We start from the raw sequence: 15,193 nt of genomic DNA, 5'->3' as shown, positions 1-15,193 counted from the left end.
GGTATCTCAACTGTGAGCTGGCAAATACATCAGCCATGAACAAGCATAAAGCTGTGACAGTTTCAGATGAATTCAGGCCAACAGTATTGCCAGTGACAGATTTGTACTGCAATTAACAGGATTAGGGACCAGCATTCTGGTCATGATGGGAATACTATCAAGTGATTTGATTTTTTAAAACTTTTTTTTAGATTTCCTTTCAGCTTCAATTTCTCTGTTTCCTTGACCAGAACAATGAAGCACAACTGGTGCAGACAGACACTGTGTCACTCTTGTCACTGCTCAAGGTACTACTAGAACCTTGAATAACACCTAACCTGCTCTCTGTTACTGCTCTGTCACTTGGCTGGAGAGAGCTGCTGTTAGATGACGGAGGAAAGACATCACTGCCTCCTTTCTTTCCCTTTGAGTTGTGCTGTGAGCTTTGGCAGGATTCTCTGGGAAGGTTGGAGGAAAGCGGAGCCAAAGATGCAGTCAGTATGGTGCAGGGCAATGCTTGGGAATGGTATCATCAGAGAGGCATAAAACATATGCCTTGCTATATTTTTTATATATAACAAGAGGTTGTTTCATCCTGTCTGTATTTAGACCTGTGTACCCTATCTGTCCTCAAGTCTTTTTCTTCTGGAAAGCAGTTAGTTTCTTAAGTAGAAAACATTCACGTATTATATCCAACGTATTATATGTTTTACATCATATTTAGGTGCACAGCTGAAGGTTAGAATTCTTTAGATACCTTTCCAGAAGGAAGTTCAGGAGATGTTAGTCTTCCTCTTAAGTGCAGGGAAGAAAGGCAGAGGGCAAGTGCCACTCCCGAAAGTCAATGGAATATTAAATTCTGCTGGATTTCCTATTCCTGTACTTCCTTATCTGTATTTCAGTTTCTCATGCAGCCTAATAAGTACTATTTGGTTGAAGAATATCTTTCAGAAGGACACCCAGACTTGCCTGAAGATAACAAGTGATGGAGAAATCACCTCTTCTCTTACTTAATGAATGGAGAGGAGTAGTTGATGAAAGACTAATTTATTCTCCGATTCAGTTGTGCCTGGCGAATTTATTGCCTATGGTTGATGTGAAAAAGCACTGGCTTTATTTCTGAAAGAGCAGCAATGTGGTAACTTGTTTTGCTGAATACTTGCATTTTAACAGCCTCTTCCGTAGAAGACTAGACTTCTTAGTATATGGTAGTTATTTTTTCTAGATATATAAAGCATAAATAAACCGTCATGGTTAGTAAGTTGCATCGAGTGTGTTTTTGAATCATCAGGGAAATAGGTAGACATTAGAGAATCTTGTTTTGAGCTTGAGCCTGGAAAAAGCAGTGACTCTTACCTGAGAATCCTTAGCTTCATGGTATTCAGTTTGTATAGGTACTGCACCACATGGAGTGTGATGCATTTAGATGTCTTCACTCTGATATTCCAGCCACAGGTAAAAGGATCTCGTTTGTCATTTTATATGCTATTGAATGTATTTTCATGAGTTTTTGGTATCTTTGCTCTTCAGGATCAAGCTACTGGTTATATTCATGAGTATTACTTGGATAGTACTTAATTATAGTTTCCGTTGCTTTTGTTTGGGTTTTTATTGTAAGAATGACAAGTATTTCTTTGTAACTTTGCAGAGTACAGATGCCAACTCAAACGTGAGGAAAAGAACGAATGCCACAGTACAGTCTGAAGCTGATGGTGGGAGCCGAATTGACACAAGGCACAGCTCTGTCCAGCCTCCCTCTGTAGCTCAGGGGTCTTCTGACATTACACCCCACTCCCTTTCTGCATCAAGCCCCAACCCTTTTACACGAATCAACGCATCAGAGACATTATCTTCTGCAAGAGCTACCCCTCCTGCTCCTCCTTCTACCCCAATTTTAACTGGATTTGTATCCCAGCATGCCACAGCTGGATCCCCTTCCATTCAGCACTTGCTTGGATCTAGACTGGAGCAGATTCAGACCACCACACCTAATACATTAGGAGCATCTGCAAAGCCATCTGCTGTCATACCACCTCCTCCCCCCGCCTCCCACTCTGGCACGAGTAAGATAGACAAATATGCACGCATTTTATTTCCTGTTACCTTCGGAGCATTTAACATGGTCTACTGGGTGGTCTATCTATCCAAGGATACCATGGAAAAATCAGAAAGTCTAATGTAGTTTTGCTGCTATGTAGTAGTTCCTAAATTATACTCACATTTGATGCAGAGTTTCTTCTTTTGAAACTATTTAAAAAGGTCAGTAATTCTTATTTATAAAGCTGTGTGCTACTTTCCCATTCTAAAGGCTGGAGTTAGTGGGGATAATTAGTTAACTCTCAACAGGGTAATGGGTAACAGTAATGGGTCTTCCTCCCTTCAGCCAGCAATGAACCAACACTTGCTTGAGACAAACTACTCTGGCTGCACAGAACTTGCATTTGGGAGGAACATGCACCTGAAAAAAAATCAGAGGCAGAGGTGCACAGCTGTGCAGTGGACCACATCTGACTGCTAGGAATATGCATGTTGGCTGCTACAAATGCCTGAGGCATCCAGCACTGCTGTCTGGACACAGCATTGCATTCTCTGAGAGTGAGGTTTATGTCCTGAATGTTTTGACAGTGGTTCCTAGAAAAGGACTTTCCCCACTAGATTAAAATTGACAGAGTGGGGAGAAGAAAATCAATAGTGGCAAAAATGAAGAGAGTCCAGCCTGGGAGAGTGCAACTCCAGGAAAGTTATGCAAAGGAGTTGTAGAGCTCCGTATATTTTTACTAAGCATTATTTTGCATTGTAACCTGGGAAATTCTCACACCAAACTAAGAATGAATGAACCTTGTAAAATCTAAAATCTGATGTAATTCTCAAAATTGGATTTTCTTGTTTGGTAAGGTGATCTTAAGAGGGCGATTATTCTTTGACCTTGCTGACCAGCTTGAGAGGATTTATTCCTAAATTACATCAGTTGTAGTAGATGAGGACCAGTCCACAATGTTCAACTTTTTATATGAAATTTTTTCTTTTTCTTTTTTCTTTTTTTTTTTTTTTGGATGCTTTGGTGTTTGAGTTTTGGTTTGTTTTTCTTTTTTTTTTCTTTTTCTTTTTTTTCCCCCATACTTTTCAGTTACACTCCTGATTTCCTTTAAACACATATTCCGTTGCCCCCCCTCCTCTCTTATATAATTTTGTGTCAAGTTAAATTTTCAACACAGTTTTAAAAGCAGCCTCAAAATTAAGCAAAAAAAGCCCCATTTTCTGTGCATAGATGAGTGTGGCATGTCACTGACTGAATGAAAGACACCCTTTTTGAGAAGGACTGCTGTGATACAAATAAGAAAGTAAACTTTCTAGGTGGATCCCAGGCTAAACAAGTTAATTTCCGATCCATTTGTTTACTTTAAACTGTAGCATAGATAGGTGCTTTTCTTACTAGATTGCAAGCAGGCAACATTATTAAAGAATTGAATAGGTAAACCTGATAGAATTCCTGATCATAAATGTTGTTCTATTTTTATGGGTAGAAAACATATTGCCAATAAGAACAAGAAATGTTTGTACAGATCTGTCTGGCTTGGCAAGTGATTAGTGTTTCTGTGCAGGTGAAAAGTGAAAATCAAAGGCCAAATTCTCAGCTATGATCTGGCTGTGCCTTTTAAGGGTCTGGGCTGGTCCTTATCTTCAGTTGATTGAATAGCAGATTGGTAGCCTATTGTCAATGTCTTATGCTGCAGGGCAGATCAGGTGAGTGTTGATCACCTGTTGAGTGGTTCTGTGCCCAGATAATGATCAAGGGATTTATGGAGACCACAAGCTGCTGGTAACAAAAGGCATTTGTAAGACTGCCCTAGACTATGCTGGGACAAGTCAGGGTAAAAAGATGCCATAATGGTGAAACTATGATCGTGCCTCTGTCTCTCCAAGCCTTTTAGCCAGCTCATGGCTGAGATTCTGACCTTTAACTTATGGAACCTGGGAGGTACCTGGCAAGAGATCTTATGGTGTGTAGTATGGATCCCAGACAGTTCTTTTATGTGTAATAATGAACTGTAGATGATAGAATGCAATGGGATTGTCTTTTGTAACTTTATTCTAATGGAGTGATATAAACAGTTGCCTTAGTCTTTCTTTTACTTAAGGGATGCTCTCAAAAGGCCAGGTATGGTTCTTTCCTTTTTCATCTTCTATGTCTAGAAGATGCCTGAGATTACAGCACTCATTAGAAAAACTTTGTGGCATATCACAGAACTGGAAATGGAGCACCCATGCAAGGTGTCTAACTGCAGTAGTTGGTATCTTTCGATGTACTGCTGGTTGCTGTAACTGTTTCCTCTCCAATTAGGTCGCATTGTTACAAATTGTTAGAAGATAGCATACAAGAGATTATTTTTTTGGTTAATCCAGTATAAACAAAGCTAAACCTCTGGCAATTATAACTGTGCAAATGATAAAATACTTCTAGCATGAAGAACAGTGACCAGCTGTGTGGAGAACCTAGTATTTGCACCAGAAGTTACTGAAGTTACTCTTTGCTTTCCTCTGTGATGAAAACTAAGGATGCTTTCTCATTGGCAGAGCTTTAAACAATTAATTAGAAACAGTTGTCTGTTCCTTCCACCCGTCCTTGTATACTGATTTTATAATCAGCTTTTTCTAGTGCATTGTTCAGTGGGATCAGCACCAGTTCAGGCTAAGGTTGATCTAAATGTGCTGCTTGAATTCACTTATAGTTTCTGTTTAATTTTAAAGACTTATAAGGAGGAAAAAGCATTGCAAAAATAATAAATTCCAAATATTCATTTCTATACTTCCATTTTGGGGGAAATTTTTAAAGATACCACAGAAAAAGTGACCTATTTTAAATCTGCCAGTGTATTTCTGAAGTACCTTCCAACAGTTCCATGCCTAAATTCAAAATGAAGTATGTTAAAAAAAAACATTATGAGTCTAGGATTAATTTATTGAGTTGTACTACATTTTTATGTTTCAGCATATGAAGAAGTTGCCATAATTACGTTTCCAAAGTACATGTGGACAAAGTAAATAGGAATTTATTGTTAACAGTTGTTCATTATTTTTGATCTTCCTGAATGATCAGAAACAGTAAAACAACAAAGAGCCGGCAATATACTCAGTGACACCATAACTTGGAAGCACAAAAGGAGAAATATGCTAAATATAGCAGCCCAAATGTCCAAAACTGCTAACTAAAATCCTAAGGGAGAATATTGCAGATGTCATTTCAGTGACCAAATAGCTTATTAGAGATGAGCTTCGGTGAGATGAACTCTGCAAGAGCTATATTTTTTGTTCTTTTCTTTCTATTGGCATTGCTGAATAATCTTTTTTTTTGACAGTATCATAGTTTTTTAAAACTAGCCAAACACTTCATATAAGTTCACGTCTATGAACAGGAAAGGAAACTGGATAGAAAGATAAAAATCTTTACAAGGAAACAGAGATAGTTCTCCACTGACATTTCATTGAGGACACTGTTAGCAGCAGCAAACTCCAACGCATTGCAGTGATACAGCCCTGACCACCAATGCAGTCATTCGAGAACAACAATTAAAAACTTGCTTCAAGATTGCCTTCACAGGAACTGAGGTGTAGTTTGTAGTCAATTGTGAGCCCACTATTATTAACAGGTTTCACTGCAATTGTGAAAATAACGAAGATGAGAAAGGTAGCAAATTTAGACCCCAGCCCTTCAAGGTGACCTGAACTCTTAGAGCTCACCAGAAGTACTGGAATCTGTTTTTCCTCCTATTAAAATGGACTTGTCTCCATCAAATGGATGTTGGTAGTGCATTTCTTCTCCCATGTATCTCTGAAGGGGAAAAAAGTAGGCTTTTAAAACTGTTTGGTTATCCACTCTACATTACCCTTTGATCAGCCAAGTAAACTGGAAAATAATTGAATGAAAGAGATAAATAGTTTAATGAGGAATGTGATGAGTGAATGTGATTAATCTTCTCTTAGCAGGAGCTAAGAACTATTGATTATACGGTGTTCAAGTGTAGCCTTTGGCATCTCATCATCTTCATCATTCAGAATGGACCTTATAAAAAAATAGTACCAAATAAATGTATTTAATAGGATTTAACCAGTATTTCTACAAAATTTTGAATGAACTCAGCTTTTTGATTTGCCCAGAATTCCATGTTCTTCCACTGTATTGTGTACCTCCTGTATGTCATTTGGCCTCAGTATACCTTAATGCTGTAGCTTGTTGTCTGAGTGCCATGTGTGAGCATCAGAGTATGCAGTATCTATTTATCCAATTTATCCAAAGCCTAACTTCCCATAATCTTTGTTCTGTTCGAAGTGTAGGGAAGGCCAGAATGGAAGAAATGACATACAGGCTTTGTAAAAGACACATTGGCCATCTGGGACATTTTCCCATAGATACTACAGATTTCTTAGGAGAATCTTTTTCAGTGTGCTATAGCACACTATACATCCAAATCCCAAAAGCTGTCAAGAGGTCTGTTTGGACAGCAGAGTAGGTCATGGACTTTGCAGTTTTTATAACTTTTGCTTGACTTAGAAGATTAAGGAGGAAAGAAATTTTGGGTGGGTTGTACCTTGTCTTCCTGGAACTTGCCAAGAAGGGCTTGACCTCACTAAAATAGAAGGGGTTTGTGTGGCTAGCACTTTTATGAATTGCAATAGACAGTGGACACAACTCACCCTTGGTTTTATTTAATCCTAGTACTGAATAATAGATTAGAAGAAAAGTAGCTGGAGTGTTGAGAAGCCTAGGTTTAGTATAACATCTGCTGATGATATTGATCAAGCCAAGGATGGTCAAAGTTGTAGAAGTCTTACACAACTGCAGGGCTATACAGAAGTAAGTTTGGAGCATGTCAGTGCTAAGTGAGGAGAAAAGGAGGTGCTTTCCTTCATAATCTGGAAGGAGCAAAGCAATAAAGTATAAGCAGTACAGCTCCTTCATTTATATTTGGTAGAACAAAACTGCATAAACAAAATTTCATACTCAATGAAAATCTGAGGGGCAAATAACATTATGGAGATCGGTATTTGGGACACCAATCCCCAGAAAAACAGGGGAAAAATATCCATGAAAAAATTTAAACTAAGTTTAAATTTTAGACTGTAGCATCTTTTAAAATAATTTATTTATTTGTTTATCTATTTTTTCAAGACCTTGTATTTCTTTCACTGTGGGCTTCCAAGGTGAGTTAACATTTTTTTAAGAACCTCTACTGGTATCCACTGACTCCAATGTGTGTTTTTCATTTACTACAGTGCACTTTAAACTGCAAGCTTACTGGAAGGAAAAATGTACCATTTTGAAAGAGTCTGATTTGTACATTCTTCATTTGTAGGCCTCTCCTCAGAATCAAGATGTAGCTATTTTAGACAATGTGAGTGTGGTGAAAGTTTCAGTGTGTTCTGAGTAAATCAGACTCTGAAAGAAAATTTTTGCCACATCCCAGGCAAGTGAGAGTAATGAGAAGTACAGAGCACCCTGTAAAGATCTCTCTTTGCTAATGTTATATTCTGTGTTAACTGGAGGGAATGAAAAATGGAATTATTGTAAAATTGATAGAATTTGCAAAACATATTTTGTTTTCACATGAGTTAGAAATGTGGTAGGTATTTATTTCAGAATTGAATAGTGTTGTCTTCTAGTCCATAACTTACTGCATCTAAAAATATCTCTTAGACTTTCTTAAGCTTTTTGTATTATTCCACTGAAAAGGATTTTAAAAAACCTGTTAATATCTATTACAGTTTGCTACATTTTTTGGTCATAATTCTATTTTCATTTTCTTGTGCAAGAGGAGAGCACGATGGCTTCTTCAAAATAAAAATAACAGCAGAAAAACAAAAGACGTGGAGATTCCCTTTTTTAGAAAACCTGCCAAACTCCCATCAGTTTTTGAATGCTTTTTTAATAAAGTAATATAGTTTTAGGATTTAAAAATACTAATGCTGTTGCAGCCTGGATACATATATTCAAATATCCCTTGAAATAATATAATTTCCCTGAATTTTAAAGAGGCAAAGTCAAGATGCACTTGCTAATAGTTCTGTATTGAAAGAGTACCTTTCTGGATAGAAAACACCATGTGAGGTAGGTATTTTTTTATTACTGTCTTCATATAACTGTTTTCAAGAAAAAGGTTTGGAGGAAGAGTGTGGTATTACTGAATTAATCTTCAAATAGCATCAAGATCTGGGTTATTTCCTGCTGGCCATCTTACTGTTGTGTCAATTTGTTTAGTATTTTTGTGAATGCTATATCCAGGTTGCTGTTAACCGACATAGCAGTCTATGGATGGTCTGATGACAAAGAAACACAGAAGGAAATTGTTGTTTGTGAGTATGTTTTTATCCTTGGAAAAAACTTAACTGGAGTTTGGTAGAAGAAGCAGATGACAGTATGAAGAACTCAGCTATACTTCTGAGCTCAATACACTGAAAAATTTAGTTGAGTACTGCTTTGTCTTGCATCATCATCTTGTGCTGGTGGTTCATCTCCATTGTCAGTAAAACTGCTACAAGGATGGAGGACTCAGAAGTAAAGAACATCTACAAGTATTTCTTCTAAGTTAGTTTGAAGTATGAAATAGCTAACCTTATTACTAACAGGAATGTCACAGTATGCTTTATATTTGCAAACTTGAAAATCTTTTCTGTTAGGATATACCAGGTTGTCAAATGAACTTTTCATAAATAGGTGATTCTGTATGTACATGTATTTCATTTTTTATTTCTTTGTGGCAACATTCTCTATCACCAGATGAGTGGTGGAGATTTGAGGTGTTTTAGATAACCAGAGTTCTTGAGCAACTACTTTAAAATATTTGTTTCATAGGTACCTGCCTTTGCAAATCAATACCAGCAGTGCTTATGTGGTGAAAATTAATCCACCTGTGAAAAACCCTGGCCTTGAATACTCAGTCCATATTTGAAGGGCTGATGAAGCATGTTGGGCAAGGCAGGACTCAGGGCATGTTTATTCCAAGAGGCTTCTGAATTGGAGCTGGCCCATGTCCTACCATCATCTGAAGCAGTCTGCACCAGAGAGAGTACAAGCAGAATCCATGGGCTTTTTGCAACCTTTTTTTTAAGGCTCCACCATAAAACTGTATTACTCTTGAATGTAGCATCCTCACCTTCTTTATTGCCTTGCTTTGTGTGTGGTGAAGTATTTCAGTGCTTTTGGGGGAGAAGGCTGAAATAACTTGACTAACTAAATCCCTGGTTTTGTCTTGTTTCCTTTTGGCTGGTTAGTAGTAGTGGGATCTGTCTGATCTGTCTCCCATCTTGGTGCTGGTACAAAGGAGGGCATGAGGAGCCTGGATTGATGCTTTGAGCTTGGCAAATGCTGGTGTGAAACCACAGTCTGAGGGTTCTTGTCTTACCTCCACTGTCATTAAAACAGAGGCCCTCTCAGGCTTTCTCAAACCTCCAGTGCCCCCTGTGGTCATTTTTCCTCCACAAAGGTGGTTTTGTGAATTACATCAATGACAAATCATGGACTGAAAAAAAAAAGCAAACAAAAACCAAAAAAAGAGGCCAGAATTTTTGAAAGAGACAAAATCAATGAAGTTATCTGAAGAGAGAGAAAAAGAAGAGAAGGGAGAACATGAGTCTGGATGAAAAATTTGTTTCTTTCTACCCAGCAGTTAAGATATGTCCTATGAGAGGTACTAGAACTGCATCTGGCAGGAAACAGCCTAGAAATAATTATTTCTTCATTATAAGTATAATGAGAAAGTAATAAAGAAAAGTGTCTAATATCCTATTATAAACATTTGTGTTCCATTGAAGCTGTTTTCGAAAATGGTATTTTCATTGTCAGCCAGGAAGAATTAGGAGACAGAAAGGGAAGGGAAAAAGAATGAGTTTTATTAAGTAGTGCTGTTTTCCTTTGTTTTAGAACATTTCTCAACTGAAAGTGTAAACAGTGACATTTTTTTAAAAACCTTTCTGGGGATCTATATATTTAATTTTCAGTAATAAAGCACTTTGGAATGTTTAGCACTTGACTTGCTTTATGTTTAAGAGACTAAATAGAGAGAATGCTGTCTCTGATTCAATTCACTTATCACAGGGGATGTGGGTGAAGAAAACAGCTTCCATTACAGTAACAACCAGCTTTTAAGAAGTGTCTTGCTTTCCTACTAAATCTGAAAACTTCATTCTTGTACGTGAATTACGGGAGCTATTTAGTGCTGAGCATTTCTGATAATCTAGTCAGTGCTACAGCTTGTGGTCTGCACCTGCATTTAAAGTTGCCATGACTGAAAATGTACATCCACAACTTGGCACTTGCACAGCACGGATCCCACAAAAGGCAAAGGTGTGTGTGCAGCCCACTGTGAGTGCGCAAGAGTGATTCTGTTGCTCATGTGGGAGAAGATGGGAGTCTGGTCAGAAACAGAGGGTAAGGAGAGTGTGGTGGCCTCTTCCAGAGGCTGAGCAGAGCTTATATTGGATTAAGCCACTTAGGAAAATGCCCCCTAAAGTCTTTTCCATATAGACAGCTTAGGAGCAAGCTGAGTGCAATGTGGGATTTGACTCCAACTGTAAATCCTGCATGAGGATCAGCACAGTTAATCTCCCCTGAGGTTTCTGATCTTGTGGCTAGAAGACTGAAGAGATGTGAGGTAGCTCTTGCTGCCAGCTGGAATGCCAAGCTGTCCTGTAGTGCAACAGGGTCTTTGGAGTAGTGGGGGTGGGATGGAAAGTGCTTTATTGGAGTACAAAATAGGGCAGAATGAAAACTTCCTTCAGATCAGCACTGCTCATATGTACTGTAACAGCACAGAACATCCCAAAGGAGTACCAAGGTGGACTGCAGTCTTGTCTTCTCCTTGCCTATCTGCTAAATGTTTTGAAATGGAGAGTGGTGGGAATGACAAATCCAGGTCTGGTAATGAAAGAGAAGATGCTTGGTGCTGCTGCCAGGTAAGTACCCACAGTCTTCCGCCAGCAGCTTGTGGGCCATCCCAGAGAGAACTGCATCACATTATCATAATAATTATACCTACATTTTTGTAGGTATAATTATTATGCCCCTATCATCTCTCCTGTAACTTAAATATTGGAAAAAGGGGATTTCTCTTTGACACTCTATTTTGCTGCATAATTAGGCACATTTCTCATTTTGTTGCATATTTATAAAGAAGAAAATCAAGCTCATTCTTCTCATTTTTAATTTTTTAAAGAAGTTTCCTTGCCTGCACACATGGAAATCATAAGCTCCATTGCAAACTTCAGGAAGGTAGGAAATACTTCTACGCAAATTTCTGTCTATGATTATCTCACAAAGATAGCTTTTTTAAAGTAAAATCTCTAATTTGGAGAATATTTAGGTAAACTTTTAAAATTTTAAATACAAAAATATTTTCTCTGTAATGAAAATGTGAATTTTATTCTTCGGCTTTTCACTTAGGAAGGTAAATTAAAATGTATGTGGGTTTTCTGCTAAGGTAAGCCAGGTGCTTAGTTATGGGATATTCAGTAGCCATTTCATGAATACACAGATTGTATTTTTAATCCTTTGGAGAATGTGGAGAGGATATATAAACAGAAAGTGGGAAAATTCTGTGGAGAGGTTTTAAAATGCTACTTGTCACTTTCTGTCTGGCTATCATATGCATAAATATAATGAAATCAGATAAGAAAATATAAGTGAGTAAAAAAAAGACATTCTTTGATCTTCACATTTTCAGTTGGTTTTACTGAGTGTGCAATTAACCAGCTTCCCTGTATACTTCCAAGTTTTCTTTCTGCTATGCCATGAGTGAACTGTGGAAGACCTAGGAATTTTTAGGTTCAGTTCATCAGTCCAGTTAGGAGGGCACTCAGTGCTAGCCTTGCTGAGTTATGAGCATGTCTTTCGTAAGTGATGGAGCAATCTGTTCAGCAGGAGAAAGTATCCGAGTTCTGGAAAAGAACATCTGAGGTATTTTGCCGAGGTAAGATATGAGAGTTGAATTAGGCTTAAGGGCTGCTCATTAGCTGTTTTAAACTTCCCCAATGAACAATCTAAACCCACTCTTTGGCATGTTCTGCTACTTTTGCACTGTTTTGATTTGTTCAAGTTCTGCCCCTGACTTTGCTCCCTTGCGTTGTGGCTGAGGTGGGGAGCAGCAGTTTCTGGGATGGTGTGGGATTCCCACGCCTTCCCTTGAACCATGGGCTCTCTATGCATCACCTCTTCATCACTAGGTGGACAGCAGAATCTGGGCAGGGAGAGCGTGTGCGTCCATGCCAGTGGCAGATAAACCCTGGTGGTCAAGCAGCAAGGCACAGTGTGAGTAGGGTTGGAGTCCTAATGTATGGTGTGTAAGGGTTTTTGGGTGGGCTTCAAGATCTAGTGCTAATGCAGTGGCACAAACCAACTTTGGCTGCTTGAAATACAGGTCAGTTGTAGAAAAGACAAAAGGTTTTCAGGTTTCTAAGTTTTCTAGATGACTGCTAGCACTGCCAGCCCTCTTGTGCTCTGTGCTGCATCACTAGCAAGCATACAGAGCAGAGACAATGTTAGAAGTCTGTCTGCAGGCACAGTATTTAACTTGCTGGCAGTAAGTAAATAAGGTGCCTAGAAGTTGCTTGGAGTACCTTTTTCTCCTCACCTTTATGTACCACCCTTGCACTCTGCCAGTCCTGCCAGTTCTGATATTTCAAACTGCTGGGGCACTTTAGTGAGCTGTTAAAATCAGTCCATCTAACAAATGATGAGGAGCATCCTTTCTCTCGCTCTTTCTACTCACCAATTCACAGTTGAGAGGGAGACTGGGCGATATCAACTTCCGTGCTAATTTGAAGTTTAAGACCTGTACCAACTGAGGAACCAGAAAAAAAGAAAAGGAATTTATATATGATGTGCAGCAGCTGCTATATTCTTGTTATTTTAAAGCTGAAAAGGAAAAGAAGTGGGAAAAAACCCAAAAACTCCCAAAAAACCACAAACCAAAAAGATGTTATTTATTAATATTTTGTTTTACTGTAAGCTTTTCGTTTCCTGACAAGCCCTGTCCATTACAACAAAACCATCTGGGTTTAGGCTTAGACACTGCAAGGAAGACTCCCAGTGAAAAATATGAAGCCTTTGAAAGTGCTTTTTTCTTTTTTTCTTTTTTCTGTAAAAGTAGTGGCATGCAGAAAATATACACTTAAAGCAAGCATAGTAAAAATGCTTCTTAAACACCCCCTATTGGAAGGTCCTATCTTCTCTGTCAATAACTTACTACTTCTGCAAGATGTGGCTGTCCTAGATGCATGTTGCAAGAGTTCCTGTACTATGCCAAATTCTGATGTTTATCCCTTTGTATTGGCTCATACATGGGGAAAAACTGAAAGGAAATCAAAGCAAGGGAAGCCTTTGGTTGAATTCTTTTACACTATTCTTGGGGCACATTTTAGTTCCATGGAACAATGTGGCTGGGAAGATTTGAAAAATCAGAGATTAAATTATCATAAACATATGATATGTTCAATGCTGGTCACCTGAATATACTAACAAACTTAAAAGGTGGTTTGATAGCTGTCAACTTGTTTTGCTATTGTGCAGCTTAACTGTTACCTTCCTGTATTATGAACATCTATGTATTTGGAAAATAAATCCATCTTGCAAGAAAGATTGTGCAAAAAAATTGTTCCTATTATACTCCAGTGTATATTGCTGATGTCAAATAAAATACAATTGTGAGAGTTCTTAAACAGTTGTCTTTCTAATTGTGGGCTGAAGCAGAAAGAAGAAGGAATACAGTAAACCTCTTTAATATGGACTCTTCTGAAATTATTGCTGTAATGTTGATGCTAGCTAAATGATTCCATCAGTCTGATGTTTGATATGAACAGATAAAGGGATGGGTTTCATGAGCAATATGATGAATGTTAATCTACTTTATTATTTATTAAGATGGAAGACCAGTCTACTGATGTATCATTGTCATGATGTATCTCGCTATGTCAACAAGCTAAAAGCTAAATGAATTACCTTGCCTCTCTCACAGCAGCAGAAACAAATAATACACAGAGTAACAATCCTCACTTTAATTTATTTTTTTATTCCTGTGAGGTAATCTAAGAGCACTTTCTTCTTGCCTTACCTGCCAGCAGACCATTTGTTGGCTGCTCTATTTCTTTATGTGACCTAAAGTGATTTTCTATGATTCTGTGCTTGGGCCTGCAAAGCTTCTGCACATTAGAAACCATAGACTTGTAAAAACTGTGTTTCAGCAAAAATGAACTATAGCTTGTGACAAATATGTGTATAGAGACATGTATAGAGAAATCATTTTAGTATGAATAGTGGCCCATGCAAAGCAGGGAGGGGGGAACCCAAATTTCTTTTGCTTAGTGTGGCCAGGACCATCAAATCTATTTGCAGGCTGAGCTGAAAGCTGTCAGAATGGCTTACAGTGCTGCAAAGTGCTGTAATTGCTGCTTGCTTCAGGGACAGATGTTGATGCCAAGAAATCTGCTATGTTTGACAACCACAGCTAGATCATAGATTTGGGAGACTACAGCCCTGTTTCCTAGCTTCTGTGACTGTCATTTTTAAGCCTGTAGCACAAATTAGTCATACATGCTGCTGCTGCCACATAATGCTACGTGGCATGATACTACCTACCTCACATCTCACATTTTACTCACATCACTTGCATTAATTAGATGGGGATTTCTGCTGTTAGGTTATAGATTAGGCCTGTTTAGCATCCAAGGAGAGTTTCACTGGATGCTGTGGTCAGGTGTTATGTAATTCAGAACTATGGCTGCAGGTAGTATAAGAGGAATTCAGTCTGCAGGCTGAAAATTATCAGGAACTTTACTTGGGTTGGTGAAAAATACCTCCTAAATTAATTTTTAATACGTCTTTGCGTACTGGGTGTGATTACTGCGTCTCAAGAGCACTAGATCCATTTCTGGTAGTTGGGAGCATGAGACTTCTGTTGTATATAATTTCAGTCTGAGTTTAAGGGAATTGAGCCTGTGTTTTCTGTCCAAGTAGTCTTACTGTGGGCCCATGAAATATCTGAGATTGAGCTGGGAATAGGTACTCTCAATTCCCATTAAAATATGTTTACTTTTATATGTAGTAGTTAGTACTTCTCCTAAGAGAAAAGACGCAGCTGAGGAGAACTCCGTTGTGGAAGTCAGGTTCTGACTTTTTGCCTACCACTGCCTTCTGCCCTCTTTCCTCCTTGCTTTCTGCAGGGATCAG

At 38.4% G+C, this 15,193-nt stretch overlaps 1 protein-coding gene across 3 annotated transcripts in view; it reads left to right on the top strand.

Moving 5' to 3' along the window:
- The window catches only part of GABRA4 (gamma-aminobutyric acid type A receptor subunit alpha4), a 47,778-nt gene extending 34,101 nt beyond the window's left edge, over nt 1–13,677 (top strand). For all 3 annotated transcript variants that reach the window (XM_066185693.1, XM_066185694.1, XM_066185695.1), the window contains one exon: nt 1,628–13,677. In XM_066185693.1, the coding sequence (XP_066041790.1) occupies nt 1,628–2,161 (534 nt within the window). In that variant the 3' untranslated portion in view covers nt 2,162–13,677. The remainder of the gene's footprint in view (nt 1–1,627) is intronic.
- The last annotated feature ends 1,516 nt before the right edge of the window (nt 13,678–15,193 follow it).

Source organism: Chamaea fasciata, unplaced genomic scaffold, assembly GCF_029207755.1.
Source record: "Chamaea fasciata isolate MVZ Bird 193981 ecotype frontalis unplaced genomic scaffold, bChaFas1.0.hap1 SCAF_6, whole genome shotgun sequence".
Taxonomy (NCBI): domain Eukaryota; kingdom Metazoa; phylum Chordata; class Aves; order Passeriformes; family Sylviidae; genus Chamaea; species Chamaea fasciata.
This window is presented reverse-complemented; position numbering and strand designations above follow the sequence as displayed.